Here is a 17,661-nt window from a genome sequence, read left to right on the forward strand (position 1 = left end):
TGAAGCACCTCATGATTGTATTAAGGTTTCGTACATGGATAACCTAAAGTATAGGTGATATAAAAGAAGATATGGATATGGTGAGGTGTACCAAATATGTTGGAAAAGACTCATATGTATTTGGAAAGTTGAAAATAAATAGACAATGACATGGATATACCCTATAGGGGGAGGGGAAGTGGATATGAGACATACAAGTGTGAGATGAAACCAATCGACATTACAACGTGTTAATGTGAACACTTAAACTTTAACTGAGATCCCATGTTGGAACGAGCTAGCAAGATCTAAAAGCCAACAATAGAGAGATAGAAGCCAAGATGATGTCTTAAATAATACAGAGGATTATTGGGAAGAACCTTGAGCCGTATGACATCAAAGGATGGGTGCATACAAAAAGGGATGAATATGATAAGAGAATAATAATGAGTAACTTAAAGATATTGTAAGGAATAACTAGGCTATACTTGACTAAAGGTTAAGATGTTGGCAACAGAATTATCATCTACTGATATTATGACATACAAGTAGCAAGAGGAAGGATAAGAAATCTCTCCTAAGGTAGAATGGAAGAGAACTTAAGAGTAAGTAAAGGAAGCAAAACAAGTATGAAAAAGTAAACTGCAATTGCATGTCAGTATAATGAAATGTGCGGAGCAGAATAAATCAAGAGAAGGAAAGGCCATGAATAGAATTGAACGCACTTTGTACAAAAGTGTACACGAAGAGTTATGCAACCTACGAATATTAGTATGCTAAGTATGAGATCAAGTGACTACTTGATAAAAGTAATGAGGAGTCAGTAATAGCAAAGTGATTGCAATATGATCGGTGGTAAGAGAACTAGAAAGAAGATCTGAGTAAAAGTGCAGTAGAACACGCCTAGAGCATTACAAGTTGGATCAAGAGAAATTGTGCAATAACTTAAACAAAATGGAGCATCAGAAGCTTGATAGTCTATTACAGGAAATGGAAATCCCGACTTGGAAATGGAAAGCAGTTAAGATGGATTATAGTACAGGTTGACCTCGCATTTTACAAAAATATGAGTTTATATGGGTTATGGTAGATAGGCTGACAAAATCAACCCATTTTTTTCTAGTTAGGAAGACACATTCAGCTGAGGGTTATGCGCGATGATATATCAAGGAAAAAGTAAGATTTCACGAAGTTTCTATATCTGTTATCTCAGACAAGGAAGTTTAATTGACAGCTAACCACTAGAGATCCTTTCAGAAGGGATTGGGAACATAGGCAAATCTTAGTATGGCATTTCGCCCTTCAATTAATGGACATGCCCAGATGTGATCCAGCAAGTATTGAAAAATTGAAGCTTATTCAGGAAAACTATTAACAGCCCAGAGTCGACAAAAGTCATATGTAGATAATCGATGTCGACACGTAGAGTTTAAAGTTGGGGATTAGGTATTCTTGAAAGTATCACTAGTGAAAGATGTAATGAGACTTGACAAGAAAGAGAAACTTATCCCGAGGTACATTGGCCCTTATCCGATCATTTGTAGGATAGGAAGCATTGCCTATGAGTTGGGCCTACCATCAGATTTGGAAGCAGTACACCCAGTCTCTCATGTGCCAAGATTTCACAAAGGTATAAGTGACCCTTCCAGAATATTTCCTGTGGAGGAGATCCACATAACAAGGAGTTATCCTATGAGGAACAATCTATCGCCATCTTGGATCGACAAATTGGAAGGTTGAAAACTAAGGACGTGGCTTCCATCAAAGCATGTGGTGAGACAAAGATAGAGAAGAAATATCCGTATTGGTTTCCTACGTCTATAGGTAATCTAAACTCCTAAATAGATGGTGTCGATGAATAAAAGGCCTATGGATGATAACTGGTATAGAGAAATCCTGAAGTCCTCGTAAGACCTTATGAGACTAGTTAACATTCGAGGACGAATGTTCTAAAGGGAGGAAGGATGTTATACCCCATACTTTTATACTTCGGAATGTTTCCTTAAGCTTCTTAAAAGTTTCCACGTGATCCATATTATCTATAACGTTATCAAATGGCTCTAAGGAAGGAAGGATGTGATGCCCCATAATAGTGAAGGTTGGAAATAAAGTTATAAGGATTTGAAAGGAGTCAGAGGCCAAATAACAAGTCGTGGAACTCGACTTACTTTAGTAAGCCACCAACTTGGATGTCCTACGTAATTAAGCTACTTGAGTACACATCGAGCTTTAGTAGCAAGGAATACACAGGCTTTTAAAGTAAGACGAGATTACGAACCCACAAAAAAGAAGCAAGTAGGTGACAAGTAGGTGATGCACCTACTTGTACCAAGTAGGTGACCCACCTACTTGGGGTGGACCCCACGCTGTCACATGGCAGCCAAGGATTGGGTGCATGGCGTGAGGTGTCGCCCTAGGGGCTGGACACGTGTCAATCCAAGGGGATGCCATGTGTCACTTCCAAAAGTGGGATATATATGCTAAAATTATGACTAAGGAAGTCATTTTTCATCTCTTACACTTAAGGAAAATCGGAGTAAACCTAAGAAGAAAGAGAGAGTAGCTATCGCAGCCCTAGAATTAAGGTAATACCTCTAATTTGTTTTCTGTGAATCAATTATCTAAGGTGTTGTTTGGTTAAATAACGGTTTTTAATAACATAAATTAAGGGTTTGGGGCAGCACAGAGAATTAATGGGAAGTTCATCAATTTTTGGCAAGTTTCGGAGGCCCGTTTGTGAGATTCTCTTTTCCCATATTTTAATAAGGGTTTGAACATGTTACAAATGTACAACTATGGATTGGAAACATAAAAATATGCACGATATGGCTGAAGAACGTTACAGGTCATTTAGGGGCTGTTTTGATGATATTCTAACAGGTTAAAGTTTAGCTAGTGTCGTTGTTATTGTGGTATTGTATTGGGATTTGTTTTGTAGTGTTGCAGGGATGTAAACATGTCTAAATGTGGGTATAAGTTCTGCTGGCTTCAGCCATATGAAACCCTATTTCGTGTGGCTAAGATTTTACGAAATAAAGATTGAAAACCGTATTTTGGAGTCGTAGTTTTGAGCGGGCTGCTTGGGACTTGTTTTGTGTAATGTTGAAGTGCAGTAATTGTGTATTAGATGCTGGTTGTTGTTGTTATATGGCTTTAATAATTGAAGATGTAAGTGAAAGTTTGGATATGGCAAGTTATAGGGGAGATGCTGCCTGAATTCCATTAACTTCTTAACTAACTAATAGACTAGTCGAGAAAAGCGAATAAGGAATTGGTTCCTATGGGTAGTTGGTGGTAGAATTACAATCTGGAAAGTCAAGATTTATTAACATTAGTATTATTTTTGTGTTAAATAGGTTAAAGGAGTAACGAAGCGAGTTTGGATACGTGTAATCCATAACAGGTATGTAAAGCCTATTTCTCTTTTCTTTCGGCATGTGTTCAAGTTAAGTAATGAATGATGTGAGCTTCAGGGTAAATCTACTCATAAATGCCAAGCATAATTCATGGTCCTTATTTACTTCTTGATGAAAGCATTTTACAGTAATTGAACTAGGGCTTCTCAAGCATTCCATACGTTAGGAAGTGATGAGTATGTAAAGCTATCTCTCTTCTCTTTTGGCATGTCTTAGATGTAAGTATTATGTATATGAAATAGGGAGTTATTCCATTCTTAAACCTTTGAGTGTGATTTAAGACTCTTGTTCACTTCCTACTGATTAGAACTCCTGTAATAAGTTAAGTCATTACCTTTCAAGTCTTCCATGTAATAAAAAGTAGTACATGTAAAACTTGTCTTTTCCTACCTCTAGAAAGACTGGACTATAGGTAATATAGGACATGGATTTGGAGGTGACTCCATTTATAAGTTCTGGGTATAACTCGTGACTTGTATTTACTTTTGAATATTAAAGGTCTGAAAGTAGTTAAACTACTATTCTCGAGCCTTTTATATAGTGAATAATAAGTGGAGATACCAGCTCCTTTTCCTAAAGGCTCTACAGTGATAAATATTTCTGATTGCATAAGTTGTGTCTCTGATTGCATGAGTTATATTTCTGATTGTATAAGTTGTGTCTTTGGTTACATGAGCTATGTGGCATTGTCTTGATACATGTCTACGATTCCTGAGGCCCCAATTGATGCAATCCCTAATGACATCTAAAGAGTACTTCGGATAACTTCTTTCCTGGTCTTCAGGTGATGGTTCACTTGACTGTTTCATTGAGTCTTAGAGGGTGACTTAGTTGCATATAGTTTCTCACTACTCTACTCGTGCATGTTGTAACCCTTCTTTCTCTACGTTCCACAATGGGCCAGATATTATATCGGACGCATCTTTATTACTTCTTTCACCGAGTCTCAGGCTGAATATGTATAATTCCATATATGAGGAGACAATTCCATATGTGAGGTGCGGTATATATTATGACGATACGATTATTCCCCAAGTCCCGGGCCGGCTGTACTATGATGTTATGTGTTATAATATGATGGTATGTGTATGAGGGTATGTGTGATGAAATAAGGAAGGAATAACAAGTCCCTCACTAGAGAGCCAGGTATGTATGTATATATATGATGCTGGTACGCTATAGATATACCCCATTCCCTTCACTGAGTCCCTCACTAAAGGGTCGGATACTTTATGTAGGCATGCATATGAAACTATAGTGATACATTTGTGACCCCAAGCCCCATAATGGACCAAATATAAAATGATGACATACACGATAATATTATACCGTATACGATGATATGATGTTGTATACGATAACATGATGAAGTAATATACATGATAGAGAGAGATGACAACATAATGATATAATGATATGTTGATATGATGAAATAATTATGACACCGAGTTCACTAAAGGGCCAGGTACAATGTATGATAATGTATATGACTACATGTCCTAAGATGCAGGCACAGTGATTGCTAACTGTCATATTTGTTCCCTGCATCCCTATTTCAACTATAACTTCTTTATAAGGTTTTATGCTTGCATACTCAGTACATATATCGTACTGACCCCCTTTCTACGGGGGGCTGCATTTCATGTCCGTAGGTACAAATACACTACTTGAGGATCCGCCAGCTTAGATTTACACCCAGCTAGTTTGAGAAGAGCTCCATTGTATCGGAGCTCAGCTTTTGGTACTGAACCTTGATGTATATGTTTGCTTATTCAGGGGTATGGCGGGGGTCCTGTCCCGCCATATGTCATTGTTACTATTCTTACAGGTCTGTAGACATACGTGTGGATTGTATATATGTGTGTGTGAGTTATGTATCTATGTATGTTATTCAGTTGTGCCAATATGTGAGCATACAACAGGTCTAGGATATACGCGAGTGTCCGGCTTGGGCACCCGTCATGGCCTACGGGGTTGGGTCATGACACTTATCATAGGATAGTTGATATTATGACCAGTTCGTTCAATGGTTTACTACAGTATTCATTATACACCTTGTCTTTACTTTGCCATATTTGTTTAGGTTTCCTAAGATCATCCTTGAAGGCTACTTGTTTGTGTTGTTGCTGGTCATTTATGTCATCTTTGAATACATGTCAGATTGACCACAAGTTGAGGTTTCCAGTCATAAGTCATATCTTTAGCAAATAGGTTTCCATTATGATAATATTTTATATAGGAATTGTGTATCTATCTCATGAATAAGCACACGAGCATATAATATTCTTTCCATATTACTGATACAATCATTAGCACAAATAGGGTTACTAGCAATTCTGCTAAAGTGTTTTCAGAACCCAACAATGCAAAGGGCGATTTGGGAATCTCACTCATAGGGGAACAAGTTTTAGCACCTCACCCTTCAATGTCATAATAAGTTTCTTTTGAATTCCCACTGCTTCCACTGGCCTTGAGATCTGAGTGGGCATGTTTGGTAGTGCACTCGAGAACTGTTCCATTGGTAGGGTGGACACAATATCTGGTTGGTTTTAGAGTTTTATATGATACTAGTTGTTATTGAGGTACTGGGGTGGGGTTATAACTCCCACTTCAGTGGCCGGCGGGAACTCCACTATGATTGTATTACATCATTTTCTTCCCATGTTTTTTCTGAAACAACCAATTTCTCCGGTAAACATTTATTAATCTTCATGGGTTTGCCGTCTGATAGTTATATCTTGTAAGTAATATTTTTTTATCGGCCTTTAGCCATTTTAGCAGTCACAAAATGGCTTCACCCTTTACTGTGCACCGAGAGAGTTATCTTATCATGTGCCAGCTATTTTGTAGATTATAAAATTATTATTAAAAAAAATTAAATAGAATGTTGAGAAATATAATTAAAGTGTATAAATAAATAAAATTTCAGGAGTAAGAATATATATATATATATATATATTAAAGGGAAGTAAGGAATGGACAATATAAGTCAAGTGAAAAGCTAATAATAATGAATTGGCAATGTAACGGTGCCAAATAATAAATATAAATGATAATAATAATAAAAATAAATAAATTTAAAAAATAAATATTGGTGTAGAAAATATGAGGAACAAAACTTAAGTATATATATAAAAAAGTCAGGATAAAAAATAGTTAATATCGCCGCACATGTGGGTACTTATACTAGTTTATAGTAAAGTTCGGAGCAAATAAGATTTTAATAAAGTTTGTAACAATTTTTAGAAAACCCTAGTCCGTCGCCATACCTATATAAATGATGTTTTATCAGTCCCTCTTATTTAATTATTCTCAATGCAACTCAACCTATTGCGGCTGAGCTGTAGGACATTTACAAATATGAAGAGGATGTTAATGCTGATGCCGATGCCGATGCCAATGATAGTTTTCAATTTTGACATAAAGTTTCTTCATGGATTCTACATAGTTGAATCAATGAGTCATCACGTTGTAAGTTATTTCATTTAATTTTCTTTTCTTGATTTGATGATATACTATTTATGCCTTAGTGCTTGGATAAACTATCTTATGCAAATACTCCATTTCTTTTAAAAGATTCATACTTTAAAAGTACAATCTTGTTTTAGTTGTTGTATCTGATCTAAGAAAAAGTTGATTGAAATTAAGTCTTTTAAACATAACTTTTCTTAGATCTAAGAAAAATTCTTACTTAGAATAAGTAGATAATTCAATATTGAATAAATGACAGATTTTCATTGGAAATTCTCCATTACTGATTTCATTTATTTTGTAGTGAATCTAAAAGTAAATTTCTGTAAACGCATATCCGTTAAATTGGAAGGCCTATATATTTTATATTTTAATCTAAGGGTGGGACAAATATGTTCATCTATTAAAAGATGATCAAATATATATATAATAGATCATGCCCAAAAATGGCCCAATCCAAAAAATAACACTGTAAAAGAAAGACAACAAAAAGAAAATAAAAAAATCAAGAGACAAGAGCTAAAGCAGAAAAAGAAACATGAGGAGTCATTGAAAAGACATGGAGACATCTAGAAGTATCAAACATTTCAAGCGCAAGCTCGTCGATCCTTCTTCTTTGTGTGTGAATCCACTTCAAGATAAGGATATGTTGTTGAATACTGGAATCTGTGAATAAATTTCAATTTACCATTTTGCATATTGTAGATTCGAATAGCAAACTTTTTGAGCTCAAATGAAAGGGTTCAAGCTTCTTCCTTTCTCAAAGTTGTAATCTCACTGTAGTTCTTTAGCTTACCAAGCATAAGAAACATATAAGTACCTTATTTCAAACAAAGTAAAGTTTTCTCGTACCCGTAAATCACCCTCTTACCACCATTAGTTCTTTCATTTAAAGTAAATGAATTAATGATATATAGAATCTTTCTCCTTTGAACATCTATTTTGAAGGTTCTGATAAATGTCCAGAGAAAATAGCTCAAAAATCGTGATAGTATGAGTCTTACTAGTCTTGATTTAGTATCGAAGGAACACCTGAAGTCTCACAGTACGAATACTCAAACTAATTGAAAAAAATTTAGAATGTAATATATCATTGATTAAAGCACTGTTCTAATGTTATTGTTGGACACATGAGTTAACCCGCATGAACAAAATTAAATCTATTAGTTAGAAATCTAGATCATGACTCTCCTTAAGTTTGAAATGCCTATTTTTTCAAGTTGTAACAACTTCCTTCCCGAAATAGAAATTTGTTGTAAATTGTCACGCCCCGAGAGGGTATCCTAGGCATGGCCAGCACTCAGAAACCATCTATGGCTTCCGAGAGAACCACTTGGTCTTATTACTCATTTGTTCATCAGCGGAAGACTTAAGAATACTAATGTGGGCTTGTCATCATCAATATCAAAGAAAAAATAGATAATTCTTAGAAGAAGTAGTTTCTAAGGAGAACTACTCCGATTATATAATCAAACTCTGTCTATGAAGCCTCTAACACTATCAGATGGTGCTAATGACATGTCCATGGCTACCTCAAAAGAAACATCACACTCAACAAAAAAAAAGGATAAGGAGTTCCTCCGAATACAAGGACTCACCAAATAGCTGAAAATAAATGATCTTCAACGATGCATCTGTTGAGGATCTCTAACACTTGTATCTGCATCATAAAATGATGCAGGTCGAATGACGTCAGTACGTGGAATGTACGAGTATGTAAAATGGCAGAAAAATAAGGACAGATATCAAGAAACTCCTCTTAGGAAGACTCGGCTCAGAACTCAACATCATCTTAACATCAATATGTAATGCAAGTTTAATAATAATAATAATAATAAGCAATGATTACTCAATTGAGAGTTTCTCTAACCGACAACCATCACTTATGAGCTAGCGATGATACAACGAAGCGATGTCGTTTCCACATCTATCCAATACCTTGTCAGGGTAAATGACATCACCATCTTGGATCCACTCATCAAAGTCCTCTTTTTGGGACTTAAGAGGTACAGCCTCCATCCTACGCTGGCTACGTAATTTTTGGGTTTGAGTCAATTAAACTCTTACCCAATTCGATGCTTAATATTATTCCCAAAATATGTGCTCATATTAATCTCATCATCTAGTCTCATTGGACTTTAATTTAAATCATCAAACTCATCTCATTACCTCTTTATCAATAATTATACTTCAAAAATATCATTTACATCTCATCAAAATATCTTACTCAAAACATCATTTACTCAAATTCATTTAAACTCAACTCTTTTGCTCTTTCAAAACTCAATAAAATACATATATAGTATTAATTCATATCACTCTTTTTTATCAATGAAAATATTAAAAGCCAACATCTTTATTCAAAACATGTGTAAAAATATTCATGAACATCAAATCAATTAGGATTCATTGGAAAGTAGCCATGAATAATAATTCCAATAATATAAGAGATAATAATAATAATAATATCAATGCATAAATATATCTAACTCAATAGAAGAAAAATTAATGCATTTAGAATTCAAGATTTGGAGAAAACTCAACTATAACTCAATTATAAATAATTTAAATATTGAACGCATGAACGAACTCAATCCAATGCTATGAAAGCCTTACATACCTTAAATCCGAAGCTTTATTCCGAATTGGAACACTCTTGAACCCCTAGCCTTTTCTTCTTGCCGGAGTATTTTGTGTACTATCAGGAGTATAAGAATCACCGGAGTAGTATTTTTATAATACTAAAACTAAAACTATATTTGAGAATGAGTAAAGAAGTATATAGAGAGAAGAGTTGCTTAAAAAAGCTTGATTAATAAAATGAGGAAATAGGGTGGGTATTTATAGGTGTGGAGGAGGGACCTAACAATAAATAAAAATAATTATAAAGGATGATCTTAAAAATTCAATGGAGAATTTTGATGTCATGGATGATGTCAAATGATTCTAGATCTTTCCATGGTAGGTGAGATGAACTCTCTTTTAACAGAATATCCTTCTTCAGAGCGCATTTGAATATGATAAATTCCTAATTAGGATTTGGTGTCTACATAAGAATTATAGATCTAGAAGTCTAGTTTTATATGGTTTAAGAATCAACAAATTTGAAGCATCCTTCCGTAAGATATGAATTTTCTCCTACAAATACTCTATTTCATCACAGCACCATATCTTGCAAATATTAATTTATTTGACTAACTTACCCTCCAAATCGTAAGTTCATAAAAGTTGTAGATAATGACGTTAGAGTTATTCCTAAATTTTAATCACCTAATGTGGACTATCCTATGAAAAGTTATGCCCAAAATACAGAGAGAGTATTATTTTCGTCGAGAATTAAAATACCACATACAACGTTTTAGGAGGTGTTATTGGTAGGAATACTTTCATTGAGGTCTTGCATACCATAGAGTAAAGCTTAAAGAAAATGAACATTATTTGTATAATCAAAATACTTTAGGCATGTGAGAATATAATTATGATTAAAATACTTTAGGCATGAGAGATCATAATATGATAAAAATACTTTATGCATGAGAGGTCATAATATAATCAAAATACTTTAGTCATGAGAGAACATAATATAATCAAAATACTTTAGTCATTAGAGAACATAATTATGATCAAAATACTTTAGTCATGAGAAACCATAATTATGATCAAAATACTTTAGGCATGAGAGATCATAATATCATCAAAATAAATATTTTAGGCATGAGAGAATATAATATAATCAAAATACTTTAGTCATTAGAGAACATAATTATGATCAAAATACTTTGGTCATGAGAGAACATAATTATTATCAAAATACTTTAGGCATTAGAGATCATAATATGATAAAAATACTTTAAAACCTTTTTATGTCTTCATATAAGGAATTTAATAAATCAACAATTCAATGCATTTAAGAGCCAACATAAACTAACATAAGATAGGTGATTAAACTTCAAATATTTAATAATCTATGCAATTGGAATCATGATATGAAAATACATAAAGTTTCATGCTTGAATTAAATAGAAAACTTTGATAATTCATTTGGACTTCACGAATGAAAGGATCCATGAATCAATAACATTTTAGGGGGTGTTAGATAAATAATCAACCAAATAATCACACGCAAAAGAAAAAAAAGGTTAGCAAAAAAAATCAACAAAGGTATTTCCTGTCCGAAGGAGTGTTGCATCATTACTATTATAAAACTTAGGATCGACTTGAAATACATGATTTCCACTGAAATGGTCTTATGGAATCTTCCAACCTCCATTTAGCATTTGTACTTGAGCCAATAAATCAGATTCTCTAATAACATTGCTAATACCATGATCTCTACAAAACAACAGTTCCTGTATAATTGCCCTTGCCTCAGCTACAAGGTTAATGTTGTCTTAAATTTGAACTTATTTGGAAAACATAAAATCTCTATTTGAATATCTAATACAAAATGTACCTGAGCTAGGTCCGAAATTACCCCTAGAGGCCCCATCAGTGTTGCACTTAACCAAAAGCACAGGAGGAGGCACCCACTAAACAATCTTAAAGCTAAAAGATTGCCTAAATTCATCCAATAAATCAACCAAATCATGTCAGGTCTTTCCCTCACAAGAGATTTTAAATCTGAGAAACATGAACTTCCTTATTGTATCAATTACCTCCAAAATCAATTTTCCTCTAAAAAAAGTACCACCATGAAGAATTTGTTTCTCCTCTTCCAAAGAAATCATAGAACAACCTTCCAAATAAATCATAGAACAACAATAGGAACAACTTGATAGACTACCTTACAAAAAAATCTTGGCATTCTACACAGGCTTCCAAATAAATCATAGTGTTTGTGTATTTGAAAAGGTTCCAGGGCAATATCTACACAGGCTTTCTCCAATCTTATTTTTATCAGAATCATAGTCTATTTTCTTTAATACTCCACTCAACAGTGTTCTGAAACGTCTATTTCTAAAATTAAGTCATCACTATCTTTTGATAATTGTAATTTTGGTAAATTATTACATATTACTTTAATATCTTTTACCTTTTTAGCTAATTATTATAGAAGCGGTCAGAAGTAGGTAACTATTTGCAGACATGCCTGCTTTGGCTGAAGGCATATTTGTAATTTTGTTGTTTATCAATTTTAATTTGTTTGTTTCTGATGGGGTTGCATCAAGGATCAGCTCTTAGCCCGTTCCTATTTGCCTTGGTGATGGATGGATTGACGCGACAAATTCAAGGTGAGGTGCCATGGTGTATGCTTTTTGCGGATGACATAGTCCTCATCGATGAGACTCGTAGCGGAGTTAACGCTAAGCTGGAAGATTGGAGACGCACCTTGGAGTCTAAGGGGTTTAAGCTGAGTAGGACCAAGACAGAGTACCTAGAGTGCAAGTTCAGTGAGACACCTCAAGAGGTTGGCGCGGAAGTTAGGCTCGGGGACCAAGCCATCCAAAAGAGAAGTAGTTTTAAGTACCTTGGTTCTATCATGCAAGACAGCGGAGAGATCGACGAGGATGTCACACACCGTATTGGGGCAGGATGGATGAAATGGAGGCTCGCCTCCGGTGTGTTATGTGACAAGAAGGTGCCACCACAACTTAAGGGCAAGTTCTACAAAGTGGTCGTTAGACCAGCTATGTTATATGGGGCGGAGTGTTGGCCAGTTAAGGTCTCCCACGTGCAAAAGATGAAGGTTGCCGAGATGAGAATGTTGAGATGGATGTGTGGGCATACCAGGAGTGACAAGATTAGAAATGAGGCTATTCGAGAAAAGGTAGGAGTGGCCTCGGTGGAGGACAAGATGCGGAAAACGCGACTGAGATGGTTTGGACATGTGAAGAGGAGAGTCCCAGATGCACCAATGCGGAGATGTGAGAGGCTGGCCATGGATGGTTTTAGAAGAGGTAGGGGTAGGCCGAAGAAATATTGGGAAGAGGTGATCAGACAAGACATGGCGCATTTACGACTTACCGAGGACATGACCCTAGATAGGAGGGTGTGAAGGACACAAATTAGGGTAGAAGGGTAGTACATAGTGGTTTTATTCTCCCTTATTCGTAGACGTATTAATGCACTATGATTTCTTGTACTTTGATGTATGTTATTTATGGTATTTATGTTATTATCCAATAATAATATCTACTGTTTTTTGTGCTTTGATTATACTATTGTTTGGACCGTTTTCGTTATCTACTTATCTACTTATTTACTCTAATATTCTTGTCTGACCTTTTTCTATGCTTTTATTGAGCCGAGGGTCTTTCGGAAACAGCCGTCCTACATTGGTAGGAGTCAGGTCTGCGTACACTCTACCCTACCCAGACCCCACGATGTGGAATTTCACTGGGTTGTTGTTGTTGTTGTTGTACTTTTCTTTTCTAATTTGATATATATTTAAAAATTCCGTATAAATTATAATAACTAACAATTTAAAATATTTAAAGACATACAAAATTTTTGGTTGATTCTCGAAATTGTATCATGCCACATAAATTGGGATAGAAAAAGTAACATGTATATTTGAAAATAACGCAAAATATACTATAAATTAAAATAATTAACAACTTAAAATACTTAAAAAAACATGCAAAAAATTTCTTTGACTCTCCAAATTCTATTAATGCCACATAAATTGGGACAAAATGACCAACATATATATTTGAAAATTACGTAGAAAGTACTATAAAATACGATAATTAACAACTTAAAATATTAAAAAAATTATAAAATTTTCGATTGACTCTCCAAATTCATAAGCGCAACATGAAATGAGATTGTGTGAGTAACATATGTTATATGAATATTAGGTAAAAATTACTAAGTCACAATAATTAGTAACTTAAAAGATTTTTAAAAAAATTATACAAAATATTTAATTGACTCTATACAAAATCCTATATCTAGTATTTTGAATGAGTATTCATCTACTGGGAAAATATTATTTGTTATGAAGTTACTTAATAAATATTTGGAGTAGTTTCACACATCAGGGTCAAGTGGTTTCTTATGGAAATCAAACCACAGTTAGTACAATTAAAGCTCAATTATTTTTGTATTGATGATGTGCACATCTTATTTGTTTTTAGTAGTTGTGTAAGATTTAGACAAAAAGAACTTGACAGTTTCCAATTGATTGTTTTATCACATTGATCATTTTTACTTTCTTAAATGTGTTTCGCATTCTTTATTCTAATGGTCACGTCTTTTTCTATTAGAATTAGATTATAAGAATATATTTGTTTTCTTCCTAATAGGGATAATGTTGATAAACAATAGCAAATGATGTCGATCAAGGAGGAGTTTGAAGACACTATATGTTTTGCTTAGTTTTTGTCATATGTAGATTCATATAATGTAAAACAAAATATTGTATAGTAGGAGTATATATTTAATTGACTTGTTAGTGACTGAACAATTTATGATATTTAAGTTGAGAAGTATTTTTGGTCATTTCAGTAATAATGTTCAGTGTTTTTAATATTGACTTTAGAAAATTAATCAAATCTATTAGCATTTCTTTTTTTTTTTATAGAAAAAGTAGCTTTAAGTGGCGACTTTCTACTGCGGGTAAAAGTAGTTGCCACTGCAGCGACAGGTGGTGCTGTTGAAGGAATATATTTTTGTGGCAATGCGATCATCACTAGAAGCAAGTGGCTATTTCAGCGACAATATTGCTGCTAATATATAATGCTTTTTGTGGCGAGTGAGGTCGCCTCCAAAAGTTAGTTTAAAGTGGCGACCTGAAACCTTTACATGACCATATCCATTTACTTTTGGTGCAACTAAAGTCGCCACAAATGTTAGTTTTAGTAGCAACTCTCTGTAATCATCACAAATAACATTTAGTTATGAAAGTACTTGCTACGATGCACATGTCGCCACAAAATATATTTAGCGGCGACATTTGGTTTTTTTGTAGCGCCTTTAGTCGTCACTATAGGTCCAGTTTCTTATAGTGCTAGAGTTTACTATTAGTTTCTTGTTGCTGAGTCCTCGTAATTCGAGAATATGACATTTTATATTATATTTGGCAGTTATACTCCATTACACTATATTGTCTATTGGGTGAGCTGGGAGATTTTCTCACGCCCCCATCTAGTATAAGAGGTATGTTATATAGCGAGAGTCTATGTCATCTCTTATTTCACACTTTTTGAGACTTTTGCTCTTATTGAGAGTTTTACTTCCGTACCCGTATTTACCTTGATTGCTTATTACCTTATATATGCTCATGAATGTTATGCTAAGAGGCATGGTTGGAGTCCTTCAGGATTCTAATCATCGTATTACAGATAGGCCCTAGGTTGAGTTGTGATAAACACGATATTAGAGCACACGATTCAAATGTCTTAGGGAGTCTAACATGTCATGTCGAGTAGAGTCTTGTTCATCAGTGTGAATCGCCCCACATCTATGACTAGGAGGCTATAAGACGTCTTAGGAAACACTTCACTTTTTTCATGATCTCATCGTGCTATAGAGTTGAACTCTAAGGTTTCCTCCTCTAACACTTTCTCTTTGCGATTACAAAATCATGCCTCTACAAGAGCTTCTATCCGAAGAAATATGTAAGATGAGCAACAAGCTCCAAATGCTCCTTTGAATGATCAAGTGAGAAATGTGGAGTTTTGAGCCACTTTTCAAATACTAGCCCAAGTTGTTACTACCCAAGTGAATCAAGGAGTAATTGCTCCTCCCAATGTGACTACTTCGGCTTCGAGGCTTAGAGATTTGACAAGAATGAACCCTCTCGAGTTTTATGGTTCCAAGGTTGATTAAGATCCCCAAGACTTTGATGATGAGTTGTACAACATTATGGAGATTATGGGAGTGCCCTAGGAGGAAAAGGTGGAATTGGTGGCTTACTAACTCACGGTTGTCGCTCAAGTTTGGTATAATCAATGGAAAACAGAAAGGGTGGAAGATGGTCCCATAGGTTGGGAAAAGTTCAAAGTTAGAATTTCATGATCACTTCTTCCCACTTGAGCTAAGGAAGGCGAAAGTGTTGGAATTTATCAACCTCAAGCAAGGGAACAAGATTGTGAGGGGGTATTCCCTTAAGTTCAGGAGATTGTCCAAATATGCTCCATCCTTTGTAGCCGACTCTCGTGACCGAATAAACAAGTTTATTTTGAGAGTGCCAGACTTGTTTATAAAAAAGGGCCGAACCGCTATGCTCGTCAAGGAGATGGATATCTCTAGGATCATGACCTATGCCAAGAAAATTGAAGGAGAAAAGGTTAAGGAAAGGAAGGCAAGGGAGTCCAAGAGGGATCGATTTGAAGAAAGGTTTTCTCACAACAAATTCGGTGGTGGTAATGGTCATTTCTGATAAGGCCAAAATTTTCAATGTCAAGGTTCTTCAAATATCCCGGCTCTAAAATTTGAGAAGGATAAGGTTCAAAATCCTAAGGCACAAGGGGACGAATATCAATATACCAGTAACCTCAATCGTGAGCACCCTAGAAAGGGGCAGCCCACACAACCAGTAAACTCCCAAAGGCATATCCCAGCTAGAAAGAGTAGATCCAGGGGCATCGATGGGCCAACAAAAGGCATCGATGAACCGAATAGCAAAGTAAAACTGAGCGCATCCCACATGCCTCTAAAGCCTCAAGTAAAAAAAAGAGCACGTCCTCGACACCTCATAAGTTTCCCAAAACTAGTGACCAGGTATCCAAGTGGTGCGGCTCCCATTAAAACTAGTTTAAAATAGTAAAAATGAGAGTAAGACTTCTCAAAAGTAGTAGTGAAAATTTTGATATCAATACTAGGATCGTACCACAAAACTAGTGAATATGCTCAAACAATGCAAGCATGCCATCACCAACATCCAAACAAGATACACGCAGCCATAAGGAGATACCAGGTCCCAGCATAGAAACAAGTCAAGTGAATTACCTGGGATACATTCGCTCCTCGGATATTCCCTTGGACCCAACAATAAATAACATGTGATATGACACCATATGCCTAACACTAAACCAAAGCAAGGTAATTGAGATGTGTCTCAAAATCAGATAGGGGGAGAAATATCTCTAGGATCGACGCCTTACCCCAAAATATGCCACCTCAGCTCCCAAAAAGAATAGCTAAGCAAAACCTATGGTACGATAAGCCCCAGAGGCCACAGGCACTAGCATAAAGAGTATCTTATCCATAATGAGCCCTACCGGAAGCTAAGCGTAGCTAAGAGAGCATTAAAAAAATGATAAAGCACCTAAGGCTCAAACTTAGCCTAAGGCCATCAATAACAATCCTAAACATGATAATAATGCTAAGTCAACACAACAACCAAGGCCCACAACCTAATCTAAGAATATTACGGGACTATTCTAGCCTAAAGGTTAATCGGGAACAAGAAAATGGAATCCGATGATGGGAATACTAATCTCGACAAATACTAACCAAATTCACATGTAAAATATACTACACGATATCTAATAGAGTTTAGTCAAAAAAAGCAGAGACCATAGCCTACCTCGAAGTTGATCACTCGCGCTCTAAATCCACCATGATGAATCGCCTCCAATCGCCGCCACACTAATTAAATGTTAATCCATTCATCGATATGATCTTTTTGACACTAAAATTGTTAAATTTGGAGATAGGCCATTTTCGGAGTTTAAAACTGACAATGTGGGAACTGCATCTGGAATTTTGAAAGTGACCCCAAAAATAGGTTCAAAGAAGCACCCCAACCTCACAAATTAATTTTATAAATAGTATGGGGTTGGTAAATGACAAAATACGAGCATGCAACAAAAAATCACAAAATTTGAACTAAACGATGAAAATGGCA

At 35.2% G+C, this 17,661-nt stretch overlaps 1 protein-coding gene across 3 annotated transcripts; it reads left to right on the top strand.

Annotated features, from left to right (window-relative positions):
• The first annotated feature begins 6,637 nt into the window (after nt 1–6,637).
• LOC129904180 (uncharacterized) lies at nt 6,638–14,310 on the top strand. 3 transcript variants are annotated; one of them, XR_008770395.1, is made up of 2 exons: nt 6,638–6,866; nt 14,114–14,310. XR_008770395.1 is itself a non-coding variant. In XM_055979721.1 (2 exons), the coding sequence occupies exon 2, from the start codon at nt 12,070–12,072 to the stop codon at nt 12,859–12,861; it is 792 nt and encodes a 263-aa protein (XP_055835696.1). In that variant the 5' UTR covers nt 6,638–6,866; nt 12,035–12,069; the 3' UTR covers nt 12,862–13,051. The 3 variants fall into 3 exon arrangements, 2 of the variants coding, with proteins under 2 accessions (XP_055835696.1, XP_055835697.1); XM_055979721.1 differs by lacking the exon at nt 14,114–14,310 and adding an exon at nt 12,035–13,051; XM_055979722.1 differs by lacking the exon at nt 14,114–14,310 and adding an exon at nt 12,041–13,051.
• The last annotated feature ends 3,351 nt before the right edge of the window (nt 14,311–17,661 follow it).

This window comes from Solanum dulcamara, chromosome 9 (genome assembly GCF_947179165.1).
Source record: "Solanum dulcamara chromosome 9, daSolDulc1.2, whole genome shotgun sequence".
In the NCBI taxonomy this organism is placed as follows: domain Eukaryota; kingdom Viridiplantae; phylum Streptophyta; class Magnoliopsida; order Solanales; family Solanaceae; genus Solanum; species Solanum dulcamara.